General features: G+C 37.6%; 1 protein-coding gene across 3 annotated transcripts in view; it reads right to left on the reverse strand.

Annotated features, from left to right (window-relative positions):
* Positions 1–16,552, reverse strand: part of MAP7 (microtubule associated protein 7) — a 110,332-nt gene that overhangs the window by 26,958 nt on the left and 66,822 nt on the right. For 2 of the 3 annotated variants that reach the window (XM_069010479.1, XM_069010478.1), the window contains exons 3-6: positions 16,461–16,538; positions 8,282–8,445; positions 7,411–7,522; positions 3,959–4,069 (exon numbers count right to left, since the gene is read on the reverse strand). In XM_069010479.1, coding sequence (XP_068866580.1) covers positions 3,959–4,069; positions 7,411–7,522; positions 8,282–8,445; positions 16,461–16,538 — 465 coding nt within the window. The remainder of the gene's footprint in view (positions 1–3,958; positions 4,070–7,410; positions 7,523–8,281; positions 8,446–16,460; positions 16,539–16,552) is intronic. The other variant, XM_069010481.1, reaches the window with a different exon arrangement.

The raw sequence follows: 16,552 nt of genomic DNA on the forward strand, positions 1-16,552 counted from the left end.
AGTATGGAGAAACTCTTCTACTGTAGTTTAACATAAAGATCACACAACTTCAGAAAGCAGTCCCTGATGTTTTAGGCCAGTAAACATATAAATACTATATATACCATTCATTTATTGGAGTTTATCTCTACATTATAAGTAAATGTCACAACATAAATATGTCCCTGTGGGGCAGCTGCAAGCCTTACCTCTCATTGAGGCCACAGAGAGGAAGTAATCTCAAGAGGACACAGCTAAGAGACTGATTATTTAGAATACCAGTCTCACCTGCCATGTCTCACATGTCCCTCACCCTAAAGATGAGTATGGCTTAATTATTTTTGGCCCTAACTCTGGGGAGCTCGTATCCTATTGGAAGCAGTCACGTATCCATAGCATCTAACTAAAGCAGTGAGGCAGTGTTTGGGAGTGAGCTAGCTGATACGCACAACAGTGAGCTAGGAGAGTCCTACAAAACCTTTCTTCTCCATATAAGCAATAAGCCTGGTTCAGAGTCGAAATAGTTTTAGCCAGGATCTTGGAGTGAAGTCTCCCTGAATCTCTATAACGAGTTTAGATTAGAGTTCTTTTAGATGCACATACTGAATTTTCCAAAGGCTCAGGTCCCTGAAGGCATCATACTTGACACTTTCAATACATATTTTATTGATTAGCACCACCATTCACCTAGAACAGACAAACTTTCACCCACTTAGTTCCGAGTACAAGGGTAGTAACACCTAAATGCATTGAACAGCTTCAGTTTGGTGTCCAAACCACGCTGGAGCAAAACTGAATACCAAACAAAGAGCATACCAAAATAACAAGATCAACTTTAAGACAATGAGGGCAGGGGTTCTTTTCTTGCTCTTGTTTTTAATGCCTCAGGGTGACATTTTCAAGTTAGTGTTTAAAACCATCTGACAGACAAGAGCAAGCAGTATTTTTTGTTCTCATCATGTGTTAAGCTATCATTCTGAGGGCTGTTTCATAGAATAAAAGAATGGTTTGGGTTGGAAGGGACCTGAAAGACCATCTAGTTCCAACCTTCCTCTCATGGGAAGGGACACCTTCCATTAGACCAGGTTGCTCAAAGCCCCATCCAGCCAGACCTTGGGCATCCACTACTTCTCCGGGCAACCTGTTCCACCTGTCTCCACCAACCTATCTCACCAGCCTCAGAGTGAAGATTTTCTTTCTCAAATCTAGTATCAATTACCTCTTGGCCCTATTACTACATGTCCTCGTAAAACGTCCTTCCCCAGCTCTCTCAGAGGACCCTTTTGCTGTAAAGTCTCCCTGGAGCCTTCTCTTCTGCAGGCTGAACAAGCCCAACTCTCTCAGCTTTTATTGCCCTGTTTTCACACAGGAAGCACATTTGTGGTAGGGTTGCTGATACAAGCAATTACCCTTACCCACAGCCATAAGCAGGTTATTTTTAACAGATTAAAGATCTTTATAACTTAACTTGTAACTAAAAATCACACAAAGTTGCAGGGAGCTAGCAAAAGTAAACTGGTTACAATCATCTGTATTTGTCTTCAGGATATACAACCTGAATACTGGAAAGTTGTCTTAGCAGCAACAGAATAATTTGCAAGTAAGCAAACAGTTGATTAGTTGTAGGAACAGATGGGAAGCAGGGATTTAACAGGCCTTCTGATGAGCACCACGAAGGAGACTCTCATTGATAAATGTGGTGTTTGCTTATACACATACACAATAAGGTGACGAGTAGATAGGGGAAAACTGCTCTTTCACCAGGAAACAATACTGGAATCCCTGAATGTATTCTCTGATGGTTGCAGAAAATGATGATGCAATGATTGAGACCATCATCTGCTTGAAAGAAAAATCACTGCAGAGAGGGGGATGAAAACAACTAGGGTGCAAGTTTTGCGAAACTTAAAGTATGTAACTCATACCTCATCAAAAGTATTATCCCCTTTCTAAGCTCTCCTTAAAGAGCACAATTGCCAAAATCTAGTGATCAACAGCAGTTTTCTCCACTTGAATATGTGTGTTTATGTTTTGTTACAGTTTCAACTATTCACTAACTACAGTTACATAAAAGCACAATGAGAAGCCTGTTCTAGCTGCCCAATTGTACAACTGTGATAAAGAGCTATATGGCAATGCAACACTTGAAATGCCATTAACCAGTCTTTTAGCCAATTAGTTAATGAAAACTTTTGTCTTTTGCAGCACCAAAAATATATATATATATATATATATATATAGTCCTTCAAAGGATAAAAATGTGCTGCACAACAGATGACAAGTTCTTGTTGACAACTATAAACCAATTAGTAGGTAAGCTTATCATCCTTATCTCCAGCTCATGGTTTTGCAGGTAGGAGTCTGTATTACAGCCAAAGTGTGATTGGGTGCCCTCTGGAAGGTGAAATGGAGAGCAGGCAGTCGCAGCCTTCCTTTAAGCACCTGCCCTCAAGAGGTTGAGGCCACTGGAGAGACTAGTGGCATTTCTCCAGATACATGGCTCAACTAGATTTAGGTATCTGACTTTGCATGAGAAAAAGCATTTTTAGCATTTGGATTTACTTTCTCTCTTGGAGTCTGTGAAAGTCACAAGAGACTCCTGAAGAGTTCTGTGCTGTTTTAGTAAAAATGCCAAGCAAAGAATGCCTCAGCATTTTGACATTGGGCCATCACTTCCATATTCCTTTTCTTTCCTTACCACTAGACTGCATAGTATTCAGTTTAACTTCTCCTGAATTTGAAATGGGTGGCAGAAGCTAAAACAGTGTGTTACAGTCCATAAGAAACTATTCTCCATACTTAATGCCTGCTGCAGTTCACCTGCCCACATCACCAAGATCCTTCCTCAAAAAAAGCATCCCCTGGCAAAGAACAGCAACCATCTGAAAAAAATATACACACCTGAAAAGCTAGTAAAGTTAAAACTGACTGGATTTCAACATTTGGAGCAAGAAATGACTGGTGTTTAGGAATAAATTATGTCCTAATGCAATACTGTATTTTTCACAAGTTACCAGGCTGTACAACTAGGTTAGCCCATTAGGATGAACATGGCTCATCAAATCAACCAGATACACATGTTCAAGCAAACTTGGAACTTAGTTCAGACACACAAATAATGAATCGACCAGACAACACAACTAGAAGTCCATTAAAAAAATTGTTTTTAAAAATAATTTTATGGATTGAAATGGGACAGAACTCATTCTCAGTGGAGGACAAAAAAAATCCCTACCAAGTACTTTACTATAAAGCTCTTTGCACAAGTTACACAAGAGACATTCTTTTATGAAACTTTTAAGCTCAATGCTTCAATCTTGTAAGTCCTCAGAACAGAGGCAGCAATTCAACTATGTTAATTTTTAAAAGCTTGATGGTTTATAATTTCTCAGACTTGTAAACACCAAAAATGTACACTGAAATGAAGCAATCTTTGAGAAATAACTGGACACAAAAAGTCAATAAACAGACAATATGAGAAACACACACACCTCTTCCATAAAGATAACCAAAACTGGTAATAAAAAAATTGTAATAAAGTAAAAATTGTAATAAGCTTGAAAGCTTCATGCAACATGTTCTTAGACATTCAAGAACTATTACCAGAAAAGAAAGGAAAACAAAATAATGTCAAAGTGGTCTAATGCAAATAAAAGGTCACACAATTGCATGCACTATGGAGTGATGTATTCTTTCAACAGTTGTACCTCATTTACTAAAAACCTGACAGAAGCACTGCTTTTATTATTTGCTAAAGTAGGATTGTTTAGGTAAGTTCTCTTGTTTTAAATAACAAGAATTCTTTGTTCTCACAGGAAAAAATGTTCAACCATTTACTTGTCACATTTGAAGTCTTTCCACTGCCACTTAGATGAAATGAAAATGACTTCAGAAGCTTGTTTTATGTGCAAAGTAATACCTCAGTATAGAAAAATCTTTCTTGCTACTCTTTTAATGCTTTTTTCCTTCAAAACTGTACCTCTGTCTGGAGAATTTAGTAATGTTGCAGATGAGGAGGAGAGCCGCTTGTTAATGACTGGATCAACATGTTTCGAAAGGTTCATTGTTGAAACAGACCGCCTGTCTCGATCTAAAACAAATGGAGATAATGCTAATTGACAGCCCACATGCAATAGTGCAAGTTCCTAGCTCACTAGTGGGAGGAGGAAAACAGGACTAGGTCACTCCTGCTCTACCACAAGAACTTCCAAAATAGAATGGATTTCTCAGCAGACGTTGTACAGGTGACTCAAAGACTGGGCACAACACAATTTAAGCTTCAAATGTGTAAAATATTCTGTTCATTGTTACTCCATGGGTTGCAATCTAATGACTTTCAATATTGTCAGAAAATCTTTGCTCATGACTTACAACAGAAAGCTTCAGGGAAGGACCAAGATTCTTGGAAACACAGTTATTCACAAAAAAACGACCTTGGCATCTGAATAAAAGGTGACAGGGTACTGTTACTAGGTAGATGGTCAATATTGTGACAGTGCAATGCTGAGAGATTAGGGAAGACTAGCACACAAAGGAAGTGAGGGTAAGCACAAAATAAATTAAAAGATTTAGTTAAAAATCCCGCAGTTATGTATAGGTGCTAAGCCACCCACTGCAGAGTTATTTTCAGTGTGCTGAGAATGAAGTCATAGTGAGTCAATCCAACTCAGCACACACCTTAGCAGATTAAAAAAAACAGCTTCTGAGGGAGGTACTTAAAATGCACCTACTTGGCATACATAACACAAAAGATTTATAATTTTATTTTAGTTTCTCTGCAGTTTCTCTAGCAGTATTACATCATTTGCACAACTGCTGCAGTTAGCATCTGCACCCTGCTGAGGGGGTGATGGTTATTTCAAGAATAGAGATTGCACACACTTTGTGCATATGCATGTCACAGGAAGTTTGCTATGTCCTTTCTTTTCTCTCTCTCTAAAAAAACCCAAACAGAAAGAGCTCCAAGCTCCATGTATCGACTACACATTCTCCATTACAAATTTCCATTTGTAAATCTGACGATCAAAAGATGCTGTGAGAATCAATTCTGCTCTTGCTTATGTTTTAGCATGTACTGAACATCAGCACTACTCAGCAAAGCACTCAACCATGCTGAAATTCAATGAGGCTTGAGCATATGCATAACTGCTCTGCTGATTCATATTCTGTGTGTGCAAAAATTTGTCTGTACACTGCTTTCAAAGCAGATACAAATTTAGGACAATGACAGCATTAAGGATGCTGCTGCTGAAATATTATTTGCCATTGTTTATTTATGACATGTATTAACACTGTATTTACCTGTTCTGTCCTAATAGATTAAATTATACTCACTGTGTACAAAAAAATTTCATAGAAATAGAGTATATGAAAAATACCTTAACTCTCCCCAGTTCTATGAACTATATAGGATGCACCATAACTGGTTAGACTGAAGAAAGATTCTCCCTACCCCATGTGATTATATGCAGGCTTTAATGTTCGAATGACTTGGCGAGGGCATAGAACTGGCAGACTGGATACTGGGAGGGGAATGAAACTCAGAAATGGGTTTTAAAAAAGGAGACATCTAAATGTTATAACTAAGAACAAGACCTCTGGCTGGCAAGATGATCCCACATTGATCTATGGGGTAAATTGGAGAATGCCCTGTGCAAGTCATTACTGGAGACACGATGCTCAGGCTTCCTGAGAACATAACAATATTTGTGGGAATGGGGTGGTGATTTTGATCTCATGTCTCATCTGCCACTGAGAATCTACATAGTGTATCAGTACAGCCATAAAGTTTCTACATATGGCAGAAAGGCTGTACTGCATAAACTGGCTTTCTGAAGATGACAAATGACAATATTGAAAATCACCTCTGCTATTAGGCAGGACAACATTTCTCATGTCAATGAACCTTATTTAAATGAATGACATTCAGCATAAGGATTTACATACAAATGTTGGCAATATGAATCCTATAAACGTAGAATAGGCCAAATGCAATCTATTGCCTGGAAAATTGCTGCTTGCTTTATCCAAAAAAAAACCCAAAAAAGAAACAACAACAAAAAAGGAATTAAAATACCCATGAGCAACAAAACGGCCAACGCAGCTGGTTATGTGTCTGTGTTCATGTGCAAAATAATTGTAAATCCTGCGTGCAGTATGCAAAAAGTGTTTTAGAAAATAACAAAATATTCAAATTTCCTCTCCTTGAATTCCAGTAGATAGAACATTATGCTTCATTTCAGTGAATTGTGCCAAATCTTTAGAGTCAGCCAGCAGTAACTCTCCACCATAAAAACAAACAATAATGAAAAATCTGGTACTAACAACAGTTCTAATCTATCAGCATGGTGTTAAGCATGCATTGCAACTACATGAGGGTGGTTTAGTTACTGATGATCTCACTTCCTGAGAACTAGCTATGGGTAAGGGAATAACAAACCACAGCATTATGTACCAGGTTTTCTAGCACCACCCAGAGATTTGAAGTGGTGCTCCAGGCCTGCTAAATCGAGAAAGGTGAATGATGATTCAAAAAAATAACCTAGGGACAGAATGCAAGACAATGATTTTTCACAGAAAATAAAATAAAAATCAAATAAGTTATACAAAGTTAAGCAAAAAAGTAACCTTTTATGAAAAATAACTGTTTATTGAATTTATATATGACAAATATTTCAGAGCATTCTTTTCTCAATTTTTTTTTTCTCCCCTGATGAAAGGTTGGACACATTGAAACTAGAATAGGAAGAAAAGAACTTTAAGTATCACTTTCTGTTAAAAGAAGTAAAGGAAAAGTTCTCTTTTTGTGGGGTTGATTCATATTTAACAGGGCATATACACATTAATGATTGGCAGATTAAGTTAGAGAAGATAATTCGGGAAAAAAGCATACAGCTAAAATTCACTTAAACTTAAATTTCCAATCTTTAAGTTTCTTTAGGGGAAGAAAAGGGACTTCTATTTCCCAAAATATCAGTACAAGGCACAGATAGCTTATCACATAGAACAATTTTTCTTCCTTGTGTCTATTTTAATCTCAGTATTTGGTCATTTCCACCAGACCTACTTTTTGAGACACACAGCTAGCATCTGCCACAGTAGCTCATATCACAAGATTGACACAGCACAAGCACACCCACATATACACTCACAAACAACAGCAAAGCAGCAGAAGCGAGAAGCTGCAGCAAGGGAGTTACAGAATTAGTCAACTCCTGAAACAAGCCGTAACTTTTGCTCAGATTTCTCCTTGTTATCTTTTTGCTACACAAGAATGTCACAAACATGCCATTGCTAACAATAATAGGACCAAGAGCAAGGAATTCAAACTAACATACACTGAGTCATCCTTCCTTTCAGAAGAAGAAAAGTAAATTCCAGTTAGCTGGCGGGGAAGGGAAACTGGCAGGCAAAGCAAGCCTCCCTCTTTACCTGTGTTATTAATGCGGTTGTGTAGTGCTCCTCCCCAGGACCACCTGGTTTGCCTTTGTTTTGGCTTCTGGCTTCTTTCAATTGTGCGACGTACAACGGCTTCATGTCGTTCCTTGAGTACAACGGGATAATACATTTGGATACTACTGGGCTTTTAACTGCATCTTCTCATCAAACCCTGCTACCCGCCATCCACATGGACAAAACCAAGCTGGCAGCATACAATTGTGTTTAAGCTTATGTGCTGCCTACTGAGACACACACTAGAACAAAATTAAGCAGCAAGTAAGCCATAAATACGTTAGAATGTTAACTGAAATTTTGAAAAGGTAAGATATTGTGTAGTGGCCCCGCCACTATACAAACATATCCTAGTGCTACTTCCCATCTACTAAATACCAGAGGAGTGGGAGAGATAGGAAACCAAACACCCACAAGGATGAGGTGACTTACATAGGATCACACTGCACGTATTTCCCAGCTTAACTGAGACAAATCAGCTAAGAGCATATTTCATTACACACTGATTTTTAAAAGGTTTTCTTAGAGCAACTTATATTTAACTACTCTTAAACTGAATGGCTAAGAATTTACAGATAACCCTACAAACCTGACCCAATTTGTGTTTTTCTGCATGAGTTTGCACAGTGCCATACACTGTAATCCAGACATGCTCAAACTTCACTGCATTTGATTCATAACAGAAGCAGTACCTGTGCAAGCAAGGCTTAAAATCCTTCCAACACACTCTGTCATACTGACCATGGTTCATGTTGCATTTTTTACAACATGACCCTGGAGAAGAAGATTGATAGTACTGTATCTTATGGCAAAAGAAGTTGAAAAGTGTTTTCATGACATTCATTCTTACCTTCTCCTCTTCTAGTTTCTGCCTTCGCTTTTCCTCTACGGCTGCTCGCCTTCTCTCTTCCTTTAGTCTCTGCTCTTCCAGCTTCTTTCTGCGTTCCTCTAGGTGTTTTTCATAATGTTGCCGTGCTCTCTCTTCTCTTTCTAACCAGACAGATTCTCTCGCAGCTGTGAGAAAAATCAGAAATAAAAGTGTTAACTTGCTTTATGCAATGAAGTCTTTAATACATTTTGAATAACCAAAGTACATGGAAAACCTTTAGAACTCATTTTCTTCAGACATATATAATATCCTTATCTCTCCTCCTGTATTAAAATGTACCCTGGCCACACATTGGTATAATTTAATCTCAATTTACTTATTATGAATTACCAACAGTTAAATTATTTGAGCATACAATTTCTTCATGGAAGAAAGGATTTTTTGCTAGCTTAAAATGCCTAAATACTGAAGTCAGATGTATGCAAACAAACTTCTGTTACACAAACCATGATAATTCTCTGTAGTATTTTACTGAAAAAATACCAAAAACAGAGAGATATAGCTATCATAACTTTCACCTTTACTGATCAATACAGATCTCTTATGATAGAAGTGGCTGGAATGAGAAATCTAGCACCTGGACCAACAGAAGGAAGGAAGTTATCCACCAAAGAAGTCTAAAGGTAAATATTAATCTATCACATGATTCCAATTCTTCACAGCTTCAAACAACATGTTTCAGAAGACCTAATCAAGACAAATCAAGAAGCCCTACACAAGATCAATTTTTCTCTGTATCAGGGTCTGAATTTTCATGAATTTTGTAGAACGCAGGCTTAAGCTGCAGTCCACATGAAACCATTGATGTAGGATAGTCTGGATCTCTCCCCACTGCTGTCTTGAAAGCTTTGGGGCCCAGAAGAGTGGAACTAGATTGTTCCCTTATGCAACATCATATGTTTGCAGTGTAAGTTAGAGCTACCTTCACAAAGGAAATGCTCCAGACTCTTACAGTATTCTTTCACCATAGTGGCTCATAAGTGAATAAAAAAAAAAAAAAAAACCAAAAACCCAACCAAAGCAAACCAACCTACCACAAAAAACCCCAAATCCAGCACACAGATCCTGTTACACAGACCCTGAACACGCTAAGTAACCCAAACAATGTAGTTGTTCAAAACTGGAATTTAATCAAACCATTTTGCAGAAGTTTTGAAAAATCCATTCTCTTTGAAAGAGCTAAGAGCATCTAAGAAGCATAACTGCATGTATCTCATGAAAATCCAGCTAGCTGCAGCATGTCAGCTTTTAATGAATAGTCACTTATGTACAGACTCTAATGATCATATCAAGACAAGCCACTGCTGTGAGCCACAAGACTTCCACAGCTCCTGTGATGAACTGGCTCTTTTGTGCCTGGAATCTTCTTATAGTGGCAACCTAGCACGAAAAAGCTCTTTGGTTGTCTGCTGAAAATTAATAAATTAAGAAAAGCAAAAAGAAGCCCCAACAGCTTTCTTAACTGATGTCACTGGAATATTAATTTGCCTATAAAAGACATGGAGATTATTTGTTCTTTCTGGTCTTAATGTAAATGGTTAGACTTTCTTGAGGCACTGTTTATGGTGCTTTCCATAGGTTTCAGTCTGTAATGCTGTTTAGAAAAAGTAATGAAAATAGAACATTTGAACTTTTAAGACTAAATTCAAGAAGAGAAAGGCTGAAAAGATATTTATGTATTCTTAGTGATGGTAAGACAAACTGGATGCTGGACCTCTGGGTAGAACACTTATCTTCAGTTTTCTGCTCCTCAGGGAAGGAATGATAAAAATCATACTTTTGTGATACAGCAAGACAGCTCAATAACAGAAAGACATATTACTGATGGATTAACCAAGCAAAATGGAAGTGTTCAGCTGGAATAATTTTTAACAAAAATATTAGATCTGACTCAAAACAAATACCAAAGCTATATCTTTCCCTCATCTTTAAGCTACAGGCAAAAGGCAGCAGAAAATATGTGCTCATCTACTAACATAAGGAAGTTACTAATTTTATACTTGGACCAAGTATTTAACAGGCACATGAAGGTATGATTTATGATACATCTGTTTGCTGAAAAAAGTGTAATATCTATTTTCATTAATTTAACTTTTTTTGAAGATAGAGAAATAATCTTAACTACTTAAAATTTTTTTTCAAGTATCAATTCCTTAATTTTATCTTGTTAGAGAATCAAAGGAGAACATCTGCTTTGTTTTCACTGCTTTCTATATGCACTACTGACATTCTTCTGTGAACTTAAGGGCTCAGTTTTTACCATCTAAAAGGTAGGTATGTACAGTGAGATAAGTTAGTGTCCTAAGATATATAAGGGTATCTTCGGGGAAAATAAGAAGTTTAAAATAACATTTTTATTTCATTCTTATGTTCCTATTCATGAATTTACAGAAATGTTTTCCTGCCACCCCACACAGAAATGAACAAATTGTCTTGTAGAATAAAAAGTTTACTCTTTAGCCCCCTGCTCTAACGTAAAAAATTAGGGATATATTAAGCTCTATTCTGGATACATAGGTGTGCTTCTAGAAGCACACCATCAAATACCTTGCTGATAAAAAGAATCAGCAGATGAGCCTACAGGAAACTGAAGGTATCTTTAAAAGGTTTCATCAACCTGAAAGAGCAGCCAATTTGAGGATGTGGAAGGGAAGAATACCAACTTTTATAATGGCAGGTACGGTCCAACAAAAAGGCCTTTTCTTGGGCCTGAGCATTAACAGGTTCATGATCCTTCTCGCCCTTGTCTGACAACACGCAAGATTCATTCAAGGAAAGTTTGGTCATCATTCAGATGGCACCTGCATGCTGAAAGCTTAAATTCCATAGGAACAACTACATTAAAGCTGTAAAGTACAAACAAAAGTCACAACCTGATCCACTTTCTATTTCATTCCTTAGTACAATCAATACATTTGAACACAGTCACGTGCTACAAGGACGTGCTACAAAAGCAGAGCATAAAAACAAGATTTAGAAACTGAGCCCTAGAAATGCTGTTAAATACCTTCCGCTTGTTTGCAAACTAGTAATGCTGGATTAGATTACAAAGCAACATAATTAAGGCTGTGTTTCACTTCTGAAGTGAATAACAGAGCAAGAGAAAACAAGGTCAATCAAGAAAGAGACACTCCAATATTAAGAGACACATAAGACTTGAAACCAATTAATTTTACACTGGAATTAACTAAGGTAATGTGGAAGATGTTAGCTGCACACCATGCATGTTTCTTTTTCGGAAACAATTTTGTAGCTTCTTAGCCCAGCCATCAACACGCAGAGCTATTCTTTGCAGGGGTTTTAGGCTGTGAGGGAAGGAGGAGCATGCACTAAGTGTCAAAGCCTTTACTTTTTGTGTATCTATGTGAAGTAAACAACGTGTCCCCAGATTCTCTTTTTCTGTCCCTTCTGCTGTCTCTTCACTACAGTCCTTTGTCTTCTGGTTTACTGCCTATATAAAGGCAGATCAGTCTAGCACCATGCTTTCTCAGTCTGCCTTTTGAATCCACCTCAGATGGACAGTTTACCTGAGTAAAGATCCTATAATCTTTGTCAATCTTCCCAGCCTTTATCTTTTCTAACTTTACAGCACTGACCTCAGCAATAGCTTTCTCCTCTGACCGCTCTTTCACCTTTGCTCACTGCCAGCTCTGCACCAAGGCCGTGATTGCCTCCTTGCTGCATTAGCAGTAAAATGGATCAGTGATGCTTTAACCATACCTAAAAATGGGGATGTTACACAGAAGTGGCTGACTGAACGAATCAGAAGGTGAACTTCAGAGCTGTAATTAAAGGTGAAGTTAATGTGAGATTCTCTAATCCAACCTTTCCCCAGTAACCATGCTCTGAGGGACATACATCACAGAAATTTTTAAACTAGTCTTCCTTAAAAATTGTTTTCTTGTCGTATAAACCCTTTCGACATCCAAGTTCTCCAAGTAGATCCCAAAATTATTTATATGCTAGGGTCAATGATTCGCAGTTTCTGTGGGGCTTCTTTCTGTGGAAATGTTGGATAAAGTTCTGCCCCCAAGTGCCAAGGAAGAAAACAGACCAGAAGGAATTTACTCACAGAAAAAAATTGTAATTTTTATTAATATTACTATTTTGCCAATGATCACTTTCAAATGGGACAGGAGTCTGCATGGTAATGTGATTTTTAAAATATTATTTTAATGCTTATGCCTGTAAGTATTAAGAATTTAATGAATTTAGCAAACTCAGACACATTCTAAGAACTAAGATTAATCACTCTTCATTTAAGGAGGTGTGCTAAGTCAAAAGGCAGTATTACCATCTTTTGTTCCCAATGCCAGAAATGAAATGAACCACATGTCCTTGTCAAGATCACAATAGTGATTAAAAAAAGGTCAGACTTCAAGCAGGATTACTGTAGATAAAACGTGACACTTAAAACTGTTTTCTCAAGAATCAGGGACCAAGATACTGCTAAGTAGTAACATGAAAATTCTTCTTCTTTGCTAGGCCACTACCTAAGGTTACCAGAATGAAACCTTTTTTAAAATCCCATTTACTTTTCCTGTTGAAAAACACATTTTGATTTTTCTTTCTGGTTAGGCAGGACCAGGTCTATGCTCTGGAACCAGAGACTAACTGGCATGGAACAACTTTCACCTCTACTACTAGACTTCTACCCTCCAAAACGGTGACAGCACTTAATCGGCACATGCAGAAAAGCCCATGGACCTTCCTTGCCAATTCCCAAACCTTGTCTGGGAATCAGGAAGCAGACAGTTAGTTGGCTGGAGCCAAAACCCTGCCAGGATCCATCATAATAGCTTTAGAGCAAGAACAATTAAGTTTTAGCACCAGGGAATGCTCTTTAGCACTGTTAAATTTGGCTGTACAGATACAATCATTATAGCAGATAAGGGTAAAGTCCACATGATGAAAAAGCAGTAGTTTTCAGTAACATTTTCCAGTTTGACCAGGCCATCTACCATGTTTGCCTTCATAGACAAGTCAGTTCCAACATGTGTGTGTCTCAGCATCCAGTGCCAGAACACAGCTGCTCAGCCTGACACATGTAAAGTGCGAAGCTGGAGCCAGAAATGTGATAGCTCCCTTTGCTCTGGCCTCTGGGAACAGTCCCATTTGACAGCTATCACTCTCACCTACCACTGCCTCTCTTGGGATTTCCATCTTGCACAATCCAAGAGGGTTAGTGTTACACAGAGAGATCTGATACCTATGTTTTAAAGGACAGACGTTAACTTTTATGCATAGGTGCTGTGGGAAAGGGCGCTAGTGGAAAGAGCACAAAAATGAAAACATGGTTACTAAAAAGCAAGTGACAGCACTAGAACCATTACTTAGACATTCAAGCAAGAGCGCCCAAATAATCCTTTAAATGTCTGAATGTGCATATCAGCAATACACACATTACCAAATGGTCAGGAGAATAAAAAGATTGAAACAAACCCCCGCCCCAAAATTGATACAACTTCAGTCACGCAAAATAGACTGCACAGAAAAATGTCAGAGAATTAATATTTTAGAAGTATTGGGATGGCATTACAAAAGCAATGCCTTTCCTACAGTGAAGGAACTAAAAAATCATTCCTTCTTGATGGCGTGATTTGCTGATTGTGTCCCTGTATATCTTCTATGTTATCTAAAGAAAGGCCCAAACCAAAACGTGAATATACTAAAGGTGAAAGGGGCATTTTTGGAGAAGCTTCTTTAATCTTTTCAATTAGGTGGCTCAACATGATCCTCAAGAAACAGCAGATACCGACAGTCCCAGCACATATATGCTATATATATCCAGACAACAAAAATGACAGCATTTCCTACTCTCTGAACTCTCATTAAAAACAAGAATTAGACACCCAAGTGTGCTAAGTAGGATAAGACTGCTAAAATACTATTTCCAGGTACAAGAAAATCTTCAAGAGTTCAGAGCACACACCAACCCACTTTACCACAGGAAAGCCAAATCTATCACAGCACAGCAGAACTTGAAAAAAATTAAAACTTGAGAATAAAAAAAGGGGGGAAGAAAAAGGTCTTAAATCATCTCTCCTGCAACATCAGAATATTGCCCAATAAATAAACATAATCCTTATTAAACTGGTACTCCACATGTTCTTAACAGAAGGGTCAAACGACTTAATTTTCCTCAAAAGGCTGATAACGACCTCCAGGAGTTCAAGCTGCTGAAAGTACAAAACAAAATTACCACCAGCTCTACACCTAGGGAGCTGAACACTGTCTTTTCCTTTTTTTTTTACAGCAAAGAATAATTTTACTTTAGGTATGACTGAAATTCTCAACTTCTGCTTAAAAAGAAGTCTTTTCTAAACCTGACAGATCCCCTGAATCAAAAGGAAAGGAATTAAGTTTAAATCCAACCTAATTCTACTGAAAAAAAAAATTCCTTTCTTCAGTTGCTTTACTGTTGCATGGCTGATGTCCCAGTATTAACAAAATCCAACTTTAATTTTTAGCAAGACATATTTATGTAACAATATTATACAACTTAATGTTTAGGAGCGACAGCTTAGGAACTTCTTTGCTGTGGTTCACATGACATGAGTGACTGATTATCTAGGTTCTGCACTAAAATAAAATAAAATAAAGTTGCATGCCAATGTAAAAATCATTGCTTTGCTGTACCGGAAAACAAATCTTGAGAAACAGCTCCTAAATCATAGTAGACAAATATACAGATGAAAGTACAATGCGACTTTCAATTTTCGTGTTAGTTCAAAATAATTCTTCATGCAAGAACACACAATACACTCATACATCATAGGGACATGCAGAACTCTCCCATTTGGAAATGAAGGATTCCATGTCAAGTTATAAAAACTCCTGATGTTGCTTTTATGTTGCTTTTAAAACATGTCACACAAAATGACACATTTCTCAACAGAAGTCATGTCCCTCTGGTAACAAATACTCATTTATCAATAGCTAGAAAAATCAAAGTTGAGTTAAATTCAAAGAAAGCATCTTTCTCTACATTTGAATAAAGCATTGTTATTACACAAGGATCAAACCTGAGAAAAAAACAAATTCAAGACATGGAACCAACATCTAAGAAAAATGAATTAAAATGGGCCAGTAACATCCATTTGCTCTGAAACCTAAAGAAACGAAGCCTACACATACCATCAACCTCAACTCGAGAAGCAGCTTTTCAGGGATTTGCAAACATCCTGTCATGTTACCCTTTGAGCAACCAAAACCAAAACTTTCCTTTTCCCCTCCAAAACAATCCTAGTGCATGGCTGCTGCAATGTTATAAGGTGCTGGAAAGGAGGGAGGATATAAACGCTATCAAGACCTAGGTGACAGTTAATCATGGCTCTTCAGGTTAGAAAAAGCAGCATAACTGTCTGGAGTTATAATATAGTTCAATAAACTTCCAGAAGTTAGAAATAGGAAAAAAAGAACTTCTGTTTCTCAAGTCCTATGAACAATTCAGCATTGAAAGAAATCAGAGCAAACATATAAAAAAAGAGGAAATACTTGTATTTCCCAATCTCCCAATTACCACAGAACTTTGTGGCAACCAAACATATAAATGTTGTTCAGAAAGCCACCACTTTGGCTTGACATAATTCTTAATTCTCTCACCACCATACTCAGTATACTGCCTGTCAGTAGCCACTTGTTAAGTAGCCTTCACTATTCACTTGAACTGTGTTATACATACTCAGGCACAGGTGACATAAGATATTGAGCACATCTATTTGACACCTACTAAAGGTTCGACCTGAAAAAAGTACCCCAAGTTTACATTAAAAAATCAAACCATACATTGGCAACATATTCTGCAATTCTATTTCATGGTATTCAACATTTTAAGTAGTCTAATCTTAATTGGTAAAATATTCTACAACTTCAAAATTCCATTTACATCAGTGAAGCTCCCCTGCATGATTTCATAATTAAACCTACTTTTCATTCGCATTCATAAAAAGGGTGAGAGGTATAGTACTGATGAACTAAAAGATCTACTTTAAAGATACGGTAGTGTATCTAAAATGACACTATTGCATATCTAGCACTATCATTTTGCTGAATGCCCCTAAAAGTAAACTGGCCACAACACTGCATGCAGATGATAGTCCATTAAAAACAAACAAGCAAAAATCAGAGCAGGCCTTACCTAGCTGTTTCTCTCGTTCTTCTCTCCGTTCTCTGGCAAGCCGCTGCCTGTCATCAACCTTTAGTACTGTTGGATGATCTACAAATGGAGGA

The sequence above is a fragment of the Aphelocoma coerulescens genome, chromosome 3 (assembly GCF_041296385.1).
Source record: "Aphelocoma coerulescens isolate FSJ_1873_10779 chromosome 3, UR_Acoe_1.0, whole genome shotgun sequence".
NCBI lineage: Eukaryota > Metazoa > Chordata > Aves > Passeriformes > Corvidae > Aphelocoma > Aphelocoma coerulescens.